This window comes from Neolamprologus brichardi, chromosome 14 (genome assembly GCF_056152115.1).
Source record: "Neolamprologus brichardi isolate AB-2024 chromosome 14, ASM5615211v1, whole genome shotgun sequence".
Lineage (NCBI taxonomy): Eukaryota > Metazoa > Chordata > Actinopteri > Cichliformes > Cichlidae > Neolamprologus > Neolamprologus brichardi.
Genome location: NC_142117.1, coordinates 37,014,237 through 37,032,976, shown reverse-complemented (window position 1 = coordinate 37,032,976; position 18,740 = coordinate 37,014,237). Strand labels below are relative to the sequence as shown.

Below are 18,740 nucleotides of genomic sequence, written 5' to 3'. Positions count from 1 at the left end.
TGTGCCTGCGGGAGTTTGACGTGTATAGGGAAGCGCTGTATAAGGTTCCCGTTATTGATGTTTGGGTGGTTGACCGGGACGGATTTTCTCCTGTCACTTTCTCGTCATCCCTGACGTGCTCTCCGTTGTTTTTTCCCTGCCAATTTTAGCAGCCAGCTTCTGTATCACGTGGTATAAGGCTCCGCCCTTGTCATTTGTTGAGCAGGAAGAGTGAGCGCTTGTTTTCATGCAGATTACGTCCAGGATCAAAATGCGGTACAATCGTCGTCTTTTTTTTTCTTTTTCTTTTCTTTTTTTAAATCGTTGTCATTTGGAAATGAGATCGCGATTTTCTAACAATTAATCGTGCAGCCCTAGGCGGGGCCATCTGCTGTGAGAGGAGGAAGACATGTCTGTGTTTGACTTTAGCTGCTGATCGGCAGCTCGTGCTGTTTGTTTGGTACCTGAGGATGAATTTACTGCATCATCTACAGAAGCAGAACCTGCAGTCGCTTCTCAGATTGAGGTGAGCAGAGAGCTCTGGATGCTCAGGTGCGGGCTTGTTTTCAGATGCTGCTAAACCACCGTATCAGCGGATCAGGTTGCCGCTGAGTGTGTTTGTCTCTGAAAGTACAAATGGTCCTGACTCCCATAATCCTGTTTGGCAGTGAAACAGAACGCAGACAGAGCTGCACCGGGTCAGGCTGAGAGAAAGAAGGACTTCACCTTTGCTTCTGTCTGAACAGACAGCAAACACCTGCCGATCAACATCGAGCAATAAAACATCTGCAGAGCAACAGTCGAACAAATCAGGACGAGCACAAACACAAACTGAACACCTGCACGAGTAAAAAGGAGCCGCAGAGCAGCTCGAGAGTCTCAGTCTGGATCTGTGGGAGCACTTCCTTAAACCTGAAGGCTCCTGATCAGAAAAGTGCAGTTGCACTGATTTGAAAACGTCACGGCTGAAGTAGCAAAACGAGTTTGCTTTCTGAGGAAGAGCAAAGGCACTAAAACAGTTTCACACAGCCTGTGCTTGGCTGTCGCGTCCAAAGAATTTGAATGCAGCGCAGCAGAAAGTGCCGCATTTCTCTGAGGGGTGATCCAGTGAAAACAGTAGAGCGCTGCTGACCTGCTGCTTAATGATTTCCTGTGCTGAGTTCAGGTGCAGTCTGAGCCGTGCTGGGGTCTCAGCGCTGGTCCTCTTGGTTTGTTGTCTTCATGCGTGCTGGCTTTTTATCTAAGCATGCAAACCTGGCAGATGTGCATCAGCTGCAGCTGCACAGCAGGTATGCATCAGAACAGGGCGCCTCTGATCTTCGGCCCTCTGTGATTATATAACGCTCACCGCCTTCGTTAGATAAGAACAACGGCTCACAGATCGTCACGTTGATCAAGTTGAACATTTTTAGGTCCCAGCATCAAACTTTTGTCTCAGTAAAATAAAACGTTCGGCCTGCTGTGCTGCAGTCACGTCAACCTGACAAACGTCAGTTATCGGACATAAACACCGAGGTCACGGGCGCTGTGGTTTTTTCTTCTTCTTCTTCTCTGCGCAGGTCGTCTGACCTCTCTGTCATTCCAGGACGGTTACAGCGTGTTTCTGGTCACGTGGACGAGGACGGTCTGTGTTTGGTTCTTCCAGAGATCGAGAAAGTCGAAGCGCGTTCGCCTTCTGAAACTCTGGAGTTTAAAGTTCAAGCTGAACGAGTTTGAATCAGACTTCAGTGAACACAGAGCTACACCGTGCTACACTTTACTGTACATATATTTTACCACACTTTGTTTCTTCGCCGACAGTCCGGTCACCGTAGTAACGGTGATTGGAGCGAAGGTCACAAAGGGTTCGAGTAGTTGGCAGAAGGAGGAGGGGTCAGTAAAATCCTCGAGGCCTCACGAAGGGGAGTGACGCGCCTTCATTACTTCTTGGAAGTGACGGAGAGTGATGAAAGACCTTCATGGAATTTACCCTTGACAAACTGCTGTGTGTGCTTCATTAATCCACGCTCATGTTACCGCTGCACGGCGCTCCGCCGGCCGATTGTCGGCGTGTTGCTGCAGGCCTCAAGAAGAAGGTGAAATATGAAACAGGAAGTCCACTTTAATGAGCCTTAAAAGCCCCAAACAGTCGATGCTCAGGTGTCATTCAGAGGTGAAGCTGTTTGGATCCACAAACACTAAACGGTTCACGAGGCGAGCTTTCACGTTTGAACACGAGATTAAAACTCAGCATGTTTTTTTTAAATACGGAGGTTCTGATTGGTGGACGTTTCGTTTCATTAGTTTGAGTTTTTTCTTTGATATTTGGCAGCGTCGCAGGGACGCCATTGACTTCTGTTCTCTTTTATTCTTCCAGTTTATGTATATTTTAGGGTAAAATTTAAGTCGAGTTTTATTGTCAACCCAACAATGTACACGGACAAAATCCTCCTGGATCAAAGTGCAACTACACAGGAATAAGATGTGCTTAGAAAAGAATGAGACTAAATCAATACAATAGTAAACAGAGTGGAAGAGTGAAGCAGCCATGATGCTAGTGGCTTCCCAAATGCAAGGTGTAGCCAATGACGCACTCAGCGGTCGGCACAGGGTCGGACGCGTGGCAGTTTCCACACCAGACTGATGCAGCTGGTCAGGACGCTCTGTATGGCGCCTCTGTGGAAAGCGTTCAGGTTGGGTCAGGGAGGCGCACCTTCTCCAGTCGCCTCAGGAAGTGCAGAGTTGAGTCTAGAAAATAAAAGACTAACGTAAAAGTAAAGCAGTAAATCTAAAATTAGGACACGAGACGCGTCGTGGTCACGACCCTGCTTTTTATAATGATGTGTTCATGGTTGGAGCAGGACAGTCAGAGGTTTTTCAGTGGCTGCACCATCCTGCTGACCAACTATCAGCTGCTGGAGGACTTCCTGTCAGTGGCCGCAGTGGGCGGCTTATCTGACACTAGTGGCTTCACTGCTCTGCCAGCAAACACACTTTTAACAGGAAACCTCGAGAAACTTCACAGGAAATCTGCACGGAGGCTGACGATAGATCAAAATTTTCTTCTCTCCTTTTTCCATTTTTGTTTCTTTACTTGTCCAAATTGGATCTCTTTAGCTTTTCCTTGTTTCCGGGGATGTATCTGCACTGCTGGATATTCATGTCAAACATGAATAAAGGTACTGAGGTGAGTGTGTGTGAGCCCAAAGCACAGGCTGCTGTAAGCACTTAGTTTCCCTCGATTCCTTCAACTCTTGGATCTGTGTGAGCTCACAGAGGGAGGATGTTTCTAGCATGGCTATGTCAGATGCAAAGGCCCCGCCCACCTGCTGTTCAGTGTGTGTGAGGGGCAGCAAATCAGAAGACAGCCATGTCCAAGAGGGAGAAGCTAAACCTGCTTATTTCAGACAGAGAGTGAACTGAGCTTTCACACTGTTGCTGAAATCATAGTTTTATTTATTAGCAGCAACCTTTTTGAATTCAAATAAAGTTTGTCTGAATACACAACAGTTGTTTCCTGAGCTGTCATAAAAGGTTTGGCCTGCAGGAAGTAGGCGGTCTGATCTGAATGTGGCTGCTCAGCTCTGCGTCTGAGAGAAACACGACTCTCTTCGTTTGACTGTGAAGCTGCTGAGTCGTGTCTTCAGTGACCGTGGGCTTGAAGCCGGAGCTCAGGAGAAAAATGTGAAAACGCAGCTCAGATTACGCTGCACATACACAGACACAGTACTGCTACTGTTCATGCAGACAGACGTGCAGCACTACACGTGAAAAGCACAGGAGTAAACTTAATTAAATACCAAACGACAGGCGCATATAAAAGCAGCTTCGATTTCGCCTCGGCGGGGTTCACCGGGTTTCACCGTCCAGCAGCCAGACTGCAGCTGGACGTGTTTTCACATCTGTGTAAGTGAAACTAAACACGCAGATGTTTCATCTTAAAATATGTGCCGCGTCTGCCGTTCAGCATCACTAATGTGGACACATCGGCAACAGCGTTCACACAATTAACATTTAGCGCTCACGGCTGGAGCCCCAGCAGCTGTGGGGCGTTCAGGGCCCGAATGGCCGTGGGGCAGTAAGGCTGGTATCAAGAGTAGTGGGAGGACCAATAGGAGGACAGCGTTCGATTTAACCAATGGCAGCATCGTTTTTATCGCTGTCAGGCATTGAATGGTTGTGTCCAACAAAAAACTCATCATATTTCAGTTTTACATTTTCTGCCTGTCTCACCTTATTACATCACACAGGTGGGGAGAAATGAAGATGTTTGATTGGTCGAAGTCGTGTCTGAACCAAACGTGGTGAAGAAGCGTTGACTCTGGGATCCATTCATCCCCAGCATGTGCTGTGCAGTGCACTGTGACGTGGATTAAACGGGTTAGGACCACGAGCGGGGCGGTGATGGAGGTGGTCATGGTGGTGCGAGGAAGAGGGTGGAGGGGGTGGGGCTTCGTGCATCCAGCTGGAAAAGATTTCCTCTAAAGTCTGAAAGTGAACAATGAGAGCTGTGTTTGAGAGGGGGGGCATGGTGTGTGTGTGTGTGTGTGTGTGTGTGTGTGTGTGTGTATTCTTAATTATCCATCCACATGAGGACCCACTAAGTTTTGGACTGTAGTTGATTGTTGGGACATTTTTTGGGATGTTTCTGTATCATGAGGACGTTTTTATTCTCATACTGTACGTTTCAGTGCAGACGGGACGTTTTATGGGGAAATGCAGGCGCGTGGATCCATTTCTGCACGATTGTTCGTTGCTGTGACTTTTCCTCTCGGGGAGTGGGGTGTTTTAAAAAGTCTAAACTAGATCTGTAAGATCTAGAAACAAAAGGTCCTTTGCGCAGCAGCTGAGCAAGTTTACAGTAAAGGATACTGTGCCATGGTTTCCTCAGTGCACAGATCACAGTGTGTGTGTCAGGCAGGAAATCCACTATTTCCTCATCTATAACTTAAATGTGCAAAACGTATTCAGAGAGTTCATGTTTCAGTCTCCCTGAAGTTAAAGACACACATTTGACAAGCAACCCCCCCCCCCTCCCTGTGACCTTTGACCTCATCGCTGCTGCAGTTTTTACAAACTTTATTCCACCGTCGACCCAAAAACAACGAAAGACAAAAGTTCAAAGTGGGGATGTTCCGCTCACATTGTTCTGCTTATAGAGATGATCTTCCTCTGGGCTTTCACTGTGTGTGTGTTTGTGTGTGTGTGTGTGTGTGTGTGTGTCATCTCTTCCTCTGCCGGCACTGAGCACATCTGAAGGGCCTCACATCCTCCTCGCTTTCTCCACACACAAACAAACACAGAAGGCTTTTATTTTGAAAGAGTGGCCCTGGAGAAGCCGTCTGCTGTGATGAAACAACTGATGTAGGAGAAGACCGAGTTTCCTGTCCTGCTGTGTGTGTGATGAATAACTGAGTCATATTTCCCCTGTAATCACACATGCAGTAATGCAGTATCCTCTGTGATGGACACTTTTTGCTCCACCTTCGGGCTGTGACCAATCAGAGCAGAGACAAACACTTTAGTTTCTGACCTAATCGTGTCTTAAGAGTTTATGCTGAGAAATGATTATTAACCGCGAGACAGGGCCGAGCAGTGAACGCAGACCAGCAGCAGCAGCTTCACGTCTTGGTTGAAGTCAGACAAACAGCCGTTCCACGCTCGTTTTCTGCCTGTCAGAGCGGATAAGCGTGATGCAGCTCTGTCGAAGCCTCCCTCAATGACATCACTCCTGCAGACATTTTAAAGAGTGAGAAACAAACATGTTCGCAGCCTGAACCTCGAAGCCTTCTGCTCTCCTCACCTAATTGCCCTTTCACGTCAGTCAATCGTATAAAGTGTATTAATGTTTGGAGTATTTAGGGTCCAGCTTTGATGAGTGAAAGTTTAGGATCGTTAGCAACTTTGGTCTTACCCCAATATGACCGTCGGAGTGGGTCGTCTTCTTCTATGCATCAGAACTGAATCATTGTTGTGGTGACGGTTTAATGTCCTCGGGATTCCCGTATGCTTGTTTGACATTCACCTAAGGACCATTTTTGGTCCGAGGACACCACGAGGGTTACAGCTGTCTGTGAAGGTTCTCAGTCATCCAGGTCATCGTAGTCTAAGGAGCTTGGAAAGAAAAGCTGGACTTCTTTAAGTTGCTTGAAGACGTTTCACCTCTCATCCGAGAAGCTTCTTCAGTTCTAAGGTCAAATGGTGGGGAGTCCCCGATATAAACCTAGTGGGAGTTTCCCCCCACAGAGGGACAAAAGGACCCCAAGTAAGACTGGTTTCTGAGTTTCACAGCTGGGGTGGACGAGGCTAAGCATCAGGCTTTTAAATGAATTAAAAGTCTGTCTGGGTCTTTGGTTGATTAATAGGCTGGTGTGAAAAATTGCTGCCACACCTCCCCCTCGGCCTGTGCTTCGAGATTTCTGGTAGTTAGAATGACTCGGGGGTGTTGATTCATTTAAACTAACATAATCATCCTGCTGCAACCAGGTTTCTGTAAGGCAGAGTAAATCAATTTGTTGATCAATTATTAAGTCATGTACTAACAGAGACCAGAGTGACCTAATCACATGAGCCAAGGTGTGAAACCTTGGCTCATGTGATTAGGTAGAGGAGGCTGTTTTCTTCACGGAGAAATGCCAAACATCCTCCCAAAGACATTTGGGTGGATGACGTCTTAACGTTCCTTTGTCTCCTCCAGTCCTGGAGATCCTGCAGCTGGTGAAGAAGCGGGACCTGCTCCTGGCCGACACCCACATCCTGGAGCTGGAGCAGGAGTGCAACGAGCGAGCTGCCGCGATGCAGCCCGAGGACGCGACGAGCCCGAGCGTCAAAGATGGCGGGCGGAGGAAGGCGAAGGATGTGGAGCTGCTGTACGAGGAGCTGCAGAAGGAGCTGTGGGCCGTGGTCAGGGAGTCCCTGAAGTCTCCGACAGCCGGGCCCAACCTGGGTCTGGTGGTCCAGGTGAGGGAACTCTTCTGTCTCCATGGCAACTGATGAAGAACACAAGAATACTCGAGTTACGTCAAAGTGCTCTCGCTCTAACAGGTGCTGCAGCAGGAGGAGCAAGTTGACAAAGACTGGGAAGTCAGCGAGGGAGCGGCCCCAGGAGGCCCGAGGCCTCGCCGCCTGAAGCAGAGGTGGAAGGAGGCGGTGGAGGAGGCGGCTGACGACTCTCTGCCTCAGACCGCCGAGTTCACAGCCGGAGAACTGAACAAGTACCTGGACCGGCTCCGAACCCAGGTGGTAGAAGACCTGGGGGCCGCCAAGAGGAACGCGGTGTCCATCTATCCTGAAGAGTACCAGCCTTTCCAGGTGAGTCAACACCTGGATACAAATACACAAATGCTGACCTAATGGAATCGATGTTTGCAGCCTGTAAACAGTCCAAGCACTCTAACCTCTGACCTTTTGACCTCTCAGGTGTACGTACAGAGCTACCACCAGGCGGTTGCACGGCAACTGAAGACCATCACTGACAACCAGCTGCAGATCACAGACATCTACTCCCTGCTGGACTGGCTGCACAACATGTACAACAGGTACGCACATGTTTCAGGTTTGAACCGTTTACACAGGACAAACAGACGAACCTGAAACCAGAGTGACCCTCGATTGGTTTTGTCCCTCAAGTTTGCTTGAAATTCAGTGTTGAAAGTATGTTAATGATGTGCAAGAACAAATAAACCCAAAGACGGCGACATAAAAGCTGCAGATGTGATGGAGCATCAGGTTTAGATACACATGAGTCTGTGTGGACTCAGGCTTGCTGCTTAGGTTGCTCATGTGTGCGTGTGTGTGTCTGTGTGTGTGTGTGTGTGTGTTTGTTTCAGGGATGTTCTGGGGACTGTATGCATAACAAGTCCATTCAACCACTCTGAGCTCAGTCCTCTGCTGCCGTCAGAGACCGTGGACAGACTGGAGCTCGACTGTCTTAACTCGGTCCGGGTGAGAGACACACATATTCTCACCTAGCTTACTAACAGTGGCCCGTATAACCAGGCTGACCGAGCAGGGACCTCTGTTTTGTACACACTTCTAAAAAAGTAGCATGATGTCAGTGCTTTGTCAGTGATTTGTTGCCCGGTTCTTCCCTGCACAGGCTAAAGTGACCACAGAGCTGAGTCAGGTCCTGGACGATGAGGAGAAGAGATGGATGGAGACGCTGCAGATCGAGGAGTACCAGATCACTCTGGCCAAGACGGTCATAGAGGTAACCCCCAACCTGCTGCCCCCGCACGCAGCTTCGTCACTATGGCTACTGCACACACTGCGTGAATGAGTCTGTGCACCGCCGTGAAAAGCGTTTCCTGTCTGTTTAAATACAGGATATAATCAGAGTGAAGTGTTACATAAAGGTCTATTCCGCTGCATTTCGTACGCTGATTGTTTTCTGGGTTTGTCCTTCAACTGCAGCCAAAGTCAACATCAAACATTTCCTCATCTCTCTCTCTGTCACACACACACACACACACACACTCTCTTTCATTTAAATTTGCACTGAAAGCAGCTGCTGCCCTCTAGTGGCTGAAGCAGGTGTAGCTTAAAGGTGCACATCAGTCACCAAATCAAATCATTTCTGTCTGCCGTTCACCCGAGTATGTTTGTCGAGTAAATGACGAAAGCTGTTTCTGACAAATAAAGTTGTTTTTAAAGGTTTGAGGTGTGTGACAATCGTACCGTCTGTATGTTTTTAGAGGCTGCAGGCCGATCTGGAGCGTTCGGCCTCCATCAACAGAAGTCTAGGTTCCAGAGTGGCGCAGTGCAGCATCAACGGCCTTGCTGACTTCCTGTACAGGTACGTTCTTTTCAAAATAAATGTTAGTAAGCTAGTCATTAGCTTATTAAAAAACAAATAAATAACAGAAATAATAGCTGACATTAAAAAACAAACAATAATAAAACCACATGAACAACCTGATGAAATAGCAGTTAGCAAAGCAGATGTGTGTCACAATCACTCAGACACCATTTACAATAAAACAAAACGCTCTAAGATTAATTTTCTAAGATACATTTTTTTAATTTTAGGGTTGGCAGTAAAATCAAACACGAGTTCAAAATGATTCAGTCCCATTGTAATCCGTATGTAGTTGATAATTTACAAATGTTTCTCATGCTTGTTTCAATTGTTTTTGCTGATTATTAAGACATCAGCTACAGCAGTGCCATGGTTCTTTTAATACAGCAGGAAAGGACTCTTTGAACATCTGTGTGATCTGAATGTGATCTAATGTAAACGTCCTTGAGCTGTAAGATGCTTTCGTTTAGCTTTTTTAGCTTTGAAAGACCATTCTGGCTTATTTGTTTTAGCTTCCAGCGGAAAGTTGAGATGTTCCATGAAGGGATGCAGGCCGGGATGTTCGGAGACCACCAGGATGGATACGTGTCAAGAACCATCGCCCTGGTCAACTGCTGCCCTCCATTCAGGTACAAACACAAGCTCTTCAATATGCGAACGAACTGTGAGACAAACTGTCACCGACTCTGTCGAGTGCTGCTTGTTTTCATTCCTGTGTTTAAATATAGTTTAACTCTCTAAATATTAACTATAACATCATCACTGTGTGTGTGCGCGCGCATGCATGTGTATGTACATGTTTACATATCTTTGTGGGGACCAATAGTCACTTATGGGGACAAAGTCGTCCCCACAAGTTTGAAGGTATTTTTCAAACTGTGGTTTTAGTGTCACGGTTACAGTTATGATTATGGTTACGTTTAGGCTGAGGGTTAGGATTAGGCACTCATTTTTAGCAGCTGAATTTGAACTATGGCGGCACATTCATGTAATATCAGTTTGAACCACCAGAGGGCGAAGTGGATCAGTGTAAGCTTTATTTAATGAGCCAAGTCTTTAAGAACACATTTCTAATTAAAAGGTTAAAGCAAAATAATTTAAATAACAGCACCACACACACTGATGAAACACTGCCCCCTGGTGGTGACAGTTATTACTGAAAGTACCTTTAAGCTGTTTTAAAATGTAAGAGGACACGTTTCTGTCCTTTATCTGTGTTCTTGCATCCAGATACACTAAAGTTAAAATAACCTGATAAACACAGTGCAGTTAAAGGTGCAATAGTTCTGAAATGTTGTAAAGTAATGCTGGACCAAGCGCTCAGTTAGAATGATATAGAAATTAAATGCGAAGCACGTGCTGGATGTTATCGTTGTAGAGAATGATCAGTTTGCCTTTTTTGTTACACCAAACTTGAAATAAGGATATTTTACAGATCTAACCCTCTGTCGGCTCGTCAGAATCGGCGCCTTCATTTCCTTTATTGTTCCCAGATGGGTTCGTGGATCCACAGAGCTTTTTAACAGCTGATCCTTTGACCCATAACAATAATGATGGCTCTGTTCCAGCAATTATTGCAATGTCCCGTGGAAATGAACGAAGCTGTCGGTTCCACCCAGACACAGATTAACCTCAGAGGGTTTTCACATTTGACTCCAGGTGACCTCAGCCTTTATCTCCCTTTCAAGGACGCTAAACCAACATTTGGAGCCTAAATTTCTAGCTCAAAGGAACCTAACACAGCGTCCCAATGCTGAGGCAGTTCAACCAGCTTTTAATAATGAAAATATAGCTGCTCACAAAGGAAAATAGTACAAACGGGACTGCTGGTGACGCCAGACTCGACCTACACTTACAAAACAAAGCTGTGAAAGATAAAGACGGTGAGCTGGTTGGGGTCTGCCCCACCATGCTCCACCATCTCTGGGCTTTTATTTGTGTGGCGAAACTTTAGCAGCCAATTTGCAAGTGAGAGGGCGAGTTAATGAGGGTGAAATACAAACACAAGAAGATGATGACTGGACCGACTGGCTGGGTCACACACTACAAAGCCAAACAATGAAAGGCCTCCTGATTCGCTATGTGCAGGTTTTATGTTCCAGTGACCCCCCCCCCTCCCTGAGCCTGGCTCTGCCGGAGGTTTCTTCCTTTTAAAAGGGAGTTTTTCCTTCCAACTGTCGCCAAAGCACTTGTTCATAGGGGGCCGTCTGATTGTTGGAGTTTTGTGTATTATTGTTTCTTGACCTTACAAAAGAAAGCACCCTGAGATGAGTGTTGTTGTGATTTGGTGCAAAATTAATACATTTGAATTTAATTAAATTGAATTAATTTATGTCTCTGCGTGTGCGCGCAGAGGTTTCGTGCAGCGCTGCGCTCAGTGTGATCCGTCAGTTAGCGAGGACTCTCTACGTCGAGCCAACAAGTCTCTGGATCACATCATCCAGCAGGGAGTGAAAGTGCTGTCTGACCGGCTCTACCTGCACATCAGGGTAACACACACACACACACATGCACACACACATGCACACACACAGACAAAGAAACTCTGAGATGGTCCTTGATGAATAGACCAAATGCAGCCACATAAATAATAATTTGCACCTCCGTCCGGACAAAAACCAACATTTTATTTGAGTTTTTAAAATCCAGCTTCAATTAAGAGTCAGAGCTGTAATAAAACACTTGTGTCATATTTTGCCTATAAAGCGTTAGCATTCTGCTGACTGGAAACGAGCGCCATCGAGCCAGGATGGTTAGATGTTAGGAGTTAAACCCCAGCAGAAGCTTCCACGTAGGGCTGCGCCATATCATACCGTTCACGGTAATACCGGTATAATGTTGGGCAAGGATAAGAAAATGAAATATGGTGATAGAATTTGGGTAAAACGCGCATGCGCAGTGCCTTTGCTTTCATACGCACATGGCGGAAAAATCATGGCGGCGACGGAGAATGAGAAGGACGAAAGTGGATCGTTGAATGAAACAGATGAACCTGAACTGGTTTGTAAAAATGCTGCAGCTTCAGTGGTGGAACTGGTTTAGCTTTCGTCCGTCAGATACACAACAAAGCACTATTTTTGGTAGAGCATGCTAGCGGGCCGTCGTTATTACCGTGTTGTTTGGAAAATACGGCAAACTTAAAATCAATCCTTTGATTTTTCTGAAAGTCGACAGAGCCCCTTATAATCCCGTGTGCCTTATGTATGAACTCTGGTTGTGTTTACTGACCTCGAAATAATTTTATGTACACGGCGCTCGAAAATCTGTCAAATGTTTCAGTACGACTTTGCTAAGCTACGAAGCTGCACCGCTTGATGGATTGTCGAAGCATTACGGCTATCGTAGGCGGAGCCTCGCGGAGTGATACGTACTGTGCTTCAACATAATATTACCGTATTGTGTGTGTATAACCTCTTTTTAAGTTTTGTGGATATTATACATGGTTATGTTGAGGATATGTCGGCCAGTTTCCACCGGAAATGCCTTTTGGTTAAACTGTCAGCGAGGAATTTGCATTTGCACTGTTACATTTTTATGTAACTTTAATGCAGATAAAAACAGCTGCTTGTTTAAGTGAAAATACATTGATGTTGTTTTTGTTGCACTAGTAAAGTTGTGGAGTTGTAAAATATTTTGTATAGTGTCAATTATATTGTCAGTTACATATATTTTCAAATGTATATTGTGATAAATATTTGCTCATATCGCCCTGCTCTACTTCCACGTGTGGAGAAGAAGCAGCTGGTTGTGGTGGTTGCAGGGAACGCTATCAGGAGGCTGCTGCTCACTTCATGCCCCAAACCAAAATTGCAGATGCCATAAAGTGGTTCATAGTGCTGTGAAGTTCCTAACGCTCACGAATGGAAAACTCTTGAGAGCGCCCCCTATGGGACAGAAGCACGCTGAGTTTACCGTCTCTGTATTGCACTGAGGCAGTTTTGATGAAGCTTTTTAATTCAGTTTGTTTTTTAAACTATATTTAAATGTTTTAAAAAACACATTTTGGATTATTCTTGCAACAAATTGCAAGTTTATTTTTTTTAGGTTATTAATAGTTTTATAGTCTCAGATTATTAAAGTTCCTGTCTTGTAAATTTACACATGGGTAGGTGGACTATGAATCCCTCTGCTGGTTAATGATAACTACTTTTTTCATCTTTTTTATCGCTCTGTGCTGTACAAAGATGTGTCCCTGTGTAAATGCATTTGGTATTAATGCTAACTTATGCAGCAAGAGAGAAAACATCTGCTATGAAACGTAGCTGACCTGAAAACGCTGCAGGGCTCCTCTCATCTGCACTTCTCCCCACTTTGTGTCTCCGTTCAGCCGTTTTTCGAGCGCCTGGTGAAGAGGAAGTGGCTGACCAACACGGAGCCATATGAGCAGATCGAGGCTCTCATCAAAGAGGCGTTCAAGAAATACAGCAAGATGGATAGTCCTCCATATCAGGTACACACATCCAAAACAAGTAAGTGGACGGTTGATGCTGGAGCTGCTGCTCATGTTCTCCACCTCTCTCCCAGCTGCTGGTGTCGGAGATCCACCGCCGAGTGGTGACGGAGTACCTCCGCTCAGTCATGAGAGGCAGGATCATCTGCACCTCCATGAAGATGAGGAAGAGGATGGCTGGTCGGCTTAGAGATGAAGGCAACCAGATCAAAGTCCTCTTCAAAGACCTGGTGAGTTCTGGAGGTCAGAGGTCAAAGGCTAAAACAGATAAAAGGTGCAGTGTAAGAGAAATGTGCAGAACCTCGAGGGGCTCCGATCTGAGCTTTTAGTGGATTTTAGTTTTTGAGGAATAGATCGATGTTTCAGTTACGTCGTCAGCTGAAAGCAGAAAAAGTCAAACCTAACAACGTAACCTAACGGGGTCTTCCTCTGTCCGTCTGTTAGGAGTCGTCCTCCGGTTGGCTGGACAGCGCTCTGTGTCACATCTCTGAGATCATCCAGCTGGAGGACCTCCCCTCCATCCAGATGGAGGTCGGAGTTCTGGTCCGAGAGTTTCCAGACATCAGGTAACATCGCCTTGGCCAAATGCTGGAAATCTTCTTCTGCTTCTTGGTCTTGTTCTACCTACTCTGTTCCTGTTCTTCTGATTCTTACTGGCAGCTTACAGATCCTTGGTGCTCATAAAATGGAAACTGTTAATTGTTATAAATACTCAAGACTCTGGCTGGATGCTAGACTCACTTTTAAAAAGCCCACATGGAACCTTTCTAGAAAATGAAAGACAAAAATGGTGATTTTATACAATTTCTTTAAGTCTTAAGATAATCCTGCAGCTTCAGGAACATGTGCTTTCTAAACGTGGACCACATCAAACACACCTCTTCTTCACTCTTCTTCTTCTCTTCTTCACTCTCTCCTCCAGGAAGAAGCACGTGTCAGCCATTTTGAACATCAGAGGGATGACTCGGCAGGCAGAGCGTCAGGAGATCCTCAACATCGTCAAAGACATCGAGACCAGTGACAGTGGCCCGGCGACGCTCTCCCGGGACCGCGCCCTCTTCGCTGAGGTGCCGGTCACCTCTGAGGTCCATTGCCTGAACGTCGGTTTGAGCCGCATCGCCCTCACTGCCTCTTCCTGCTTCACCACGCTGCGACCGCGCAGACGCAAAACCCGAACGCCCGTCCAGGAAAACCCTGACGATGCTCTCTGAAGAGTCCTGCTTCAGTGGCTTTTATGACTTTATTAACACAGTTTAGTCATGACGATGTAGACGCAGTGTGTCGGTGAAGGTTCGCAGTCATCCAGGTCATCGTAGTCAAAGGAGCTTGCAAAGCGCATCGCACAACATAGAAGAGCCACCTCCACAGGACAAAACTTAGCAGTCCATCTGCATCTAAAGGTCAAAGGTCACTCTTTGAGGATGCCAATGTTCACATTTTGGACAGAGAGGACAGATGGTTTGAAAGAGGAGTGAAAGAAGCATCTATGTCCACTGTGAGCGACCATCTTTGAACAGAGGCGGTGGTTTACGACACCAACTGTCTGCCATCTATAATCCAGTTTTGAGTTCCCTTCCCAGACGCCTTAACGCCCACTCACATCCTGGGCCATCTGACCTCAGGAATTCCCATGATAAGGTGGGGCCAGGTTTCACAATGAACTCACCCGAAACCCTGGTTGATTGGGACCCACACCCAGTTTCACACCTTGGCTCAGGCGATTAGAGGATCATCAGGGGGTCCTTTTGTCCCTCTGTGGGGGGAAACTCCCACTAGGTTTAAATCTGGGACTCTCCACCATTTGACCTTAGAACTGAAGAAGCTTCTCGGATGAGATGTCTTCAAGCAACTTAAAGAAGTCCAGACGCTTTTCTTTGCAAGCTCCTTTGACGATGTAGACGCAGACACTGACAGGATTTAAAATACGACCGTGTCGCAGCATTTTTACCGCGTGGCCTCACCGCTGTGCCACTGCGACTGATTTCTGATGGTCTAAATCAAAGTTTCTATTTTCTTGTGTTTAAGAAGCAAAGGGAGGAAGATTATGGACTCTACTGTGAGATCAGCTTTTAAATCGCTTTGACTTATTTACTTTTTACCTTTGAGGGATCCTGCTGAGAGGAAGCCTGGACAGAAATCGCTGCTGGATGAGGAGGGATGATGGCGAGCTGAGGAGAAACTGGACTGAAATTGGATGTCTGCATTTGATGACTGTTGCATAAGCAGAAGAATCAGTGCTAAATCACCCAGGGACTGAGTTAGGACAGGAAATAATTTCTTTGATTGGCTGTTTTTCACAGTTTCCTGCAGGAACAGAGAGGTGAGGAAGACCGGGTCTGTGCGGACAGGAAGGTTCAGTTCGGACCATCAGGACTGCTGAGGTGTCCCGTTACCTTCTGCACAGACTGGAAGCAGCAGCTCAGACTGAATGTGGATGGGCTGGGACCTTGTTAGAAATATGAGTCTGGGTCCAAACCCCAGAACATGGAGAAAATTCTCGACATGAGCATCTTAGTTTTGTTGCACATGACGAAAAAGTTTGAATCACAGGTACTAGACGATGATCGGAGTCTCTGTCGCGCTGACTGTATTTAAAGCAGTGATTCGAGTCAAAGCTTTGTGGTGTGATGACGTTTATATTGTGTCTTATTCTTTATTTGATTCATGTTAAGATGTGGGGAAATCAGAGGGCTCACTCTGGTGAACTCTTAGGCGCTAAACCTTTCATATATTAATTGTTGTACTCTTCCATTGCAGCGTTTTGGTCTTACAGCAGGAAGTCCATTATTCCATAACTGTTCATCTCCTCTTTTATTGCATTCCCATTTCTCAGCTGAGATACGTTTTAGATTAGAACCGCTTTTCTCTTCTGCTTTTGTAAATGTGGATGTATGTAATGAATCTTTCTGTACAGAGATCAGTTTAAATAACAATAAAACCGATCAGATCATTCACTCTGAATGGCAGTCTGTTACTGGACAAACACGACAGAACCCAGAGGTTCTGTTCTGGATTAATCCCAACAACATTTGCCTTAAGCTGCCTTAAGGTAAAGAGCCTACAATAGGCCGGGCTGGGCCGATGACTGCACCAGTGTGGGGTCTGACAATGGGTCCAAGGGTTGTATACCAATACCTGACGACAGAGTGCTGTTTCCTAGCCTGGGGAGGTTTGTCCATCCCACAACCTTCACTGACCCACTACCAAACCAGGCACTGTTCTCCATGGCTTCTCCAGACCCTTTCACATCTGTCACATGTGCTCTGAGCGAATCTGCTCTCATCTGTTGGAGAAGTTTTCACTGGACTCTCTGCAGGCCTATGAAAAACATCGGTGATGATTCAGCTGCTCGTACAGCTTAGTTTGGATTTACTTTGAATCCAGACTGCCTGCGGCCGCTTTATTTCTGCTGACCAGTTCACTATGGAATAATGATGTTGTTGCTGTCATTGGACCAAACACAGCACATAACCGTCAAAGTTACAGAACGTGTATAAGTTACAGTAACAAATAATATGTGCGACAGAGCACGTTGGTTACTATAATAACTCTAGTTCTCTAGAGAAACAGTGATCGATGAGATTCAGAGCACGATGGCATTTTATAAAGTCCACAAAGCTCGAGTAGAAAAACCTGAGAGTATTTTGAATACCAGCCTCCTGTCTGATATCTGACAGTAAAACAAAGACGGGGTGAAAGTTCGATGCAGTTTATTGAAGCGTTGTCCATCCACAGAGTAAAATATGTCACAAGTGTTAGTGAGGCGTTTCAGTCTACAGAGAATAAAAATACCAGCGACAGATTTTAATACCATAAGAACATAATCAAGACACAGTGACTGCCCCGCCTCTTCATCCTCTCAAAGACTCATGGGAACTGTAGTTACATCTTGGCTTTGGTCCAGATTTAAATGACTCAAACATTACAGCGAGTTTTATCTCTGAAATAACGATTCGCCTAAAAAGAAAATGTGACGAGAAAACGTCCTTTAACAGTTTAATGAAGGCTGTGGCTGAAATGAGTCACGTGATCTTTGGCGTTTAACTTTGGTGGAGAAAGTGGGCGGGGCTTCAGGGTGTCAGGGTTTACAGAATGAAATAAAAATCTGTATGAGTTTAGCATCAAATAGCGTCAACATTAATTTCAAGCTAAATAAATACTCTGATGAGGTTTACAGTAAAAATATAAAACTGTGACATTCAAACATATTTACAAATCACGAAGAAAACACTAAGCCAGACCAACGACCCAAACAAAGAAACCGAACCCAAGTTAGAAAGTCTCCACTGTAGATTTGACCAAAAACGAAGTAAATATAAATGCATGACAGTCATTTTTGGTTTAATTTATCAGTAACACAAACAAATGCTAACCACTGATTAAAAACCAGCATCACGGGACGAATGTGCAACATAAAAACAACACAAGCCTTTCCCAGGCCTGTGCCAGGAGCACCATTCAAGGCTTACAGAGGCTCAAGCCTGTGTTTGGGGGCTACAAAGGTGCTTTACTTCTTATTCAGGTACATCATGATGGTAAGTTGTGCAGCAGAGCATGATCGAGAAGAAATTAGAGCATCCCAGAGATCCCTCAGAGCTCAGTGTGCAGGGGAAAAGACGAGCAGTCGACTTTGTAAAGACAGCTTAACGTCTTTGTCTTTGAGACACTAAGAAACATGTTGCAGGAGAAACTTTATTACCAAAGCTTTGTCTTCCATGACAATGAGTAATAAAACTATTTAATATATTTGGTGTTAGCTGTTTGAATGATGGTGCTGATCTCCATCTATCACATTCACTGTGTAGCTTTCAGTTCGTGTTGTGTGGAGAACTTGTTCATACTTTTCTTATATTACATTTTTGCATTTGTTGGAAAATCAGCCGCTCTGCTGCCAGTCGTCTGTCCTGGTTTCTGATTGGTGCACATATTGAGCTGATGACCACCTTCGTCTAACCTCTTAGCTTGAATAAAGCTAAAGCTCAAACAAAGACGATAAAAAAAGGAGATCTCGGGTATGCTGACCCGGGCTGCCGGTCCTGGTTTAGTCTGGCAGTGTGACACATCTTTAGTGTTTAAATGAGCCACGAGCTGAAAACTCAAACACATGATTAACAAACATGGAGATGATGGAGAAGCTCCAAAAACACGTTTCAAGGTTTATTCTCAGATATATTCACAGCTTCTCACACTAATCTTCCTCTACTTATTTACAAAATACTGACTGACCAATGACACGCAGTCACTGCCTCGCAGCTGACCAATCAGAGTGATTACAAGCTCAGTCATAATGTCTCTCAGCAGACTGACGAAAAGGGTTTCCAGGCAGTCCTGACAGGCTGTGGAGGGGCTGGAGGCGGGGCTAAAGTTGTTTGTTTGGCATTGGTCTCTGATGAGGAGAGAACGTCATCCTGGCCAGTCAGCTGTTACAGGATGTACCATCAGCCCTGACGCAGCAGCAACACAGCATATTAACTCTGTAACTTAGATCCTGATGCTTTATTTTGTTTTTGCAATAATGTAACTATAATAAATACA

The 18,740-nt window shown here is 45.5% G+C and overlaps 1 protein-coding gene across 2 annotated transcripts in view; it reads left to right on the top strand.

Moving 5' to 3' along the window:
• Positions 1-16,157, top strand: part of exoc3l2b (exocyst complex component 3-like 2b) — a 35,672-nt gene extending 19,515 nt beyond the window's left edge. For both annotated transcript variants that reach the window (XM_006801214.3, XM_006801213.3), the window contains exons 4-15: positions 6,656-6,918; positions 7,003-7,269; positions 7,378-7,496; positions 7,788-7,902; positions 8,057-8,167; positions 8,652-8,752; positions 9,268-9,384; positions 11,109-11,244; positions 13,083-13,205; positions 13,280-13,435; positions 13,650-13,771; positions 14,128-16,157. In XM_006801214.3, coding sequence (XP_006801277.2) covers positions 6,656-6,918; positions 7,003-7,269; positions 7,378-7,496; positions 7,788-7,902; positions 8,057-8,167; positions 8,652-8,752; positions 9,268-9,384; positions 11,109-11,244; positions 13,083-13,205; positions 13,280-13,435; positions 13,650-13,771; positions 14,128-14,416 — 1,919 coding nt within the window. In that variant the 3' untranslated portion in view covers positions 14,417-16,157. The remainder of the gene's footprint in view (positions 1-6,655; positions 6,919-7,002; positions 7,270-7,377; positions 7,497-7,787; positions 7,903-8,056; positions 8,168-8,651; positions 8,753-9,267; positions 9,385-11,108; positions 11,245-13,082; positions 13,206-13,279; positions 13,436-13,649; positions 13,772-14,127) is intronic.
• The last annotated feature ends 2,583 nt before the right edge of the window (positions 16,158-18,740 follow it).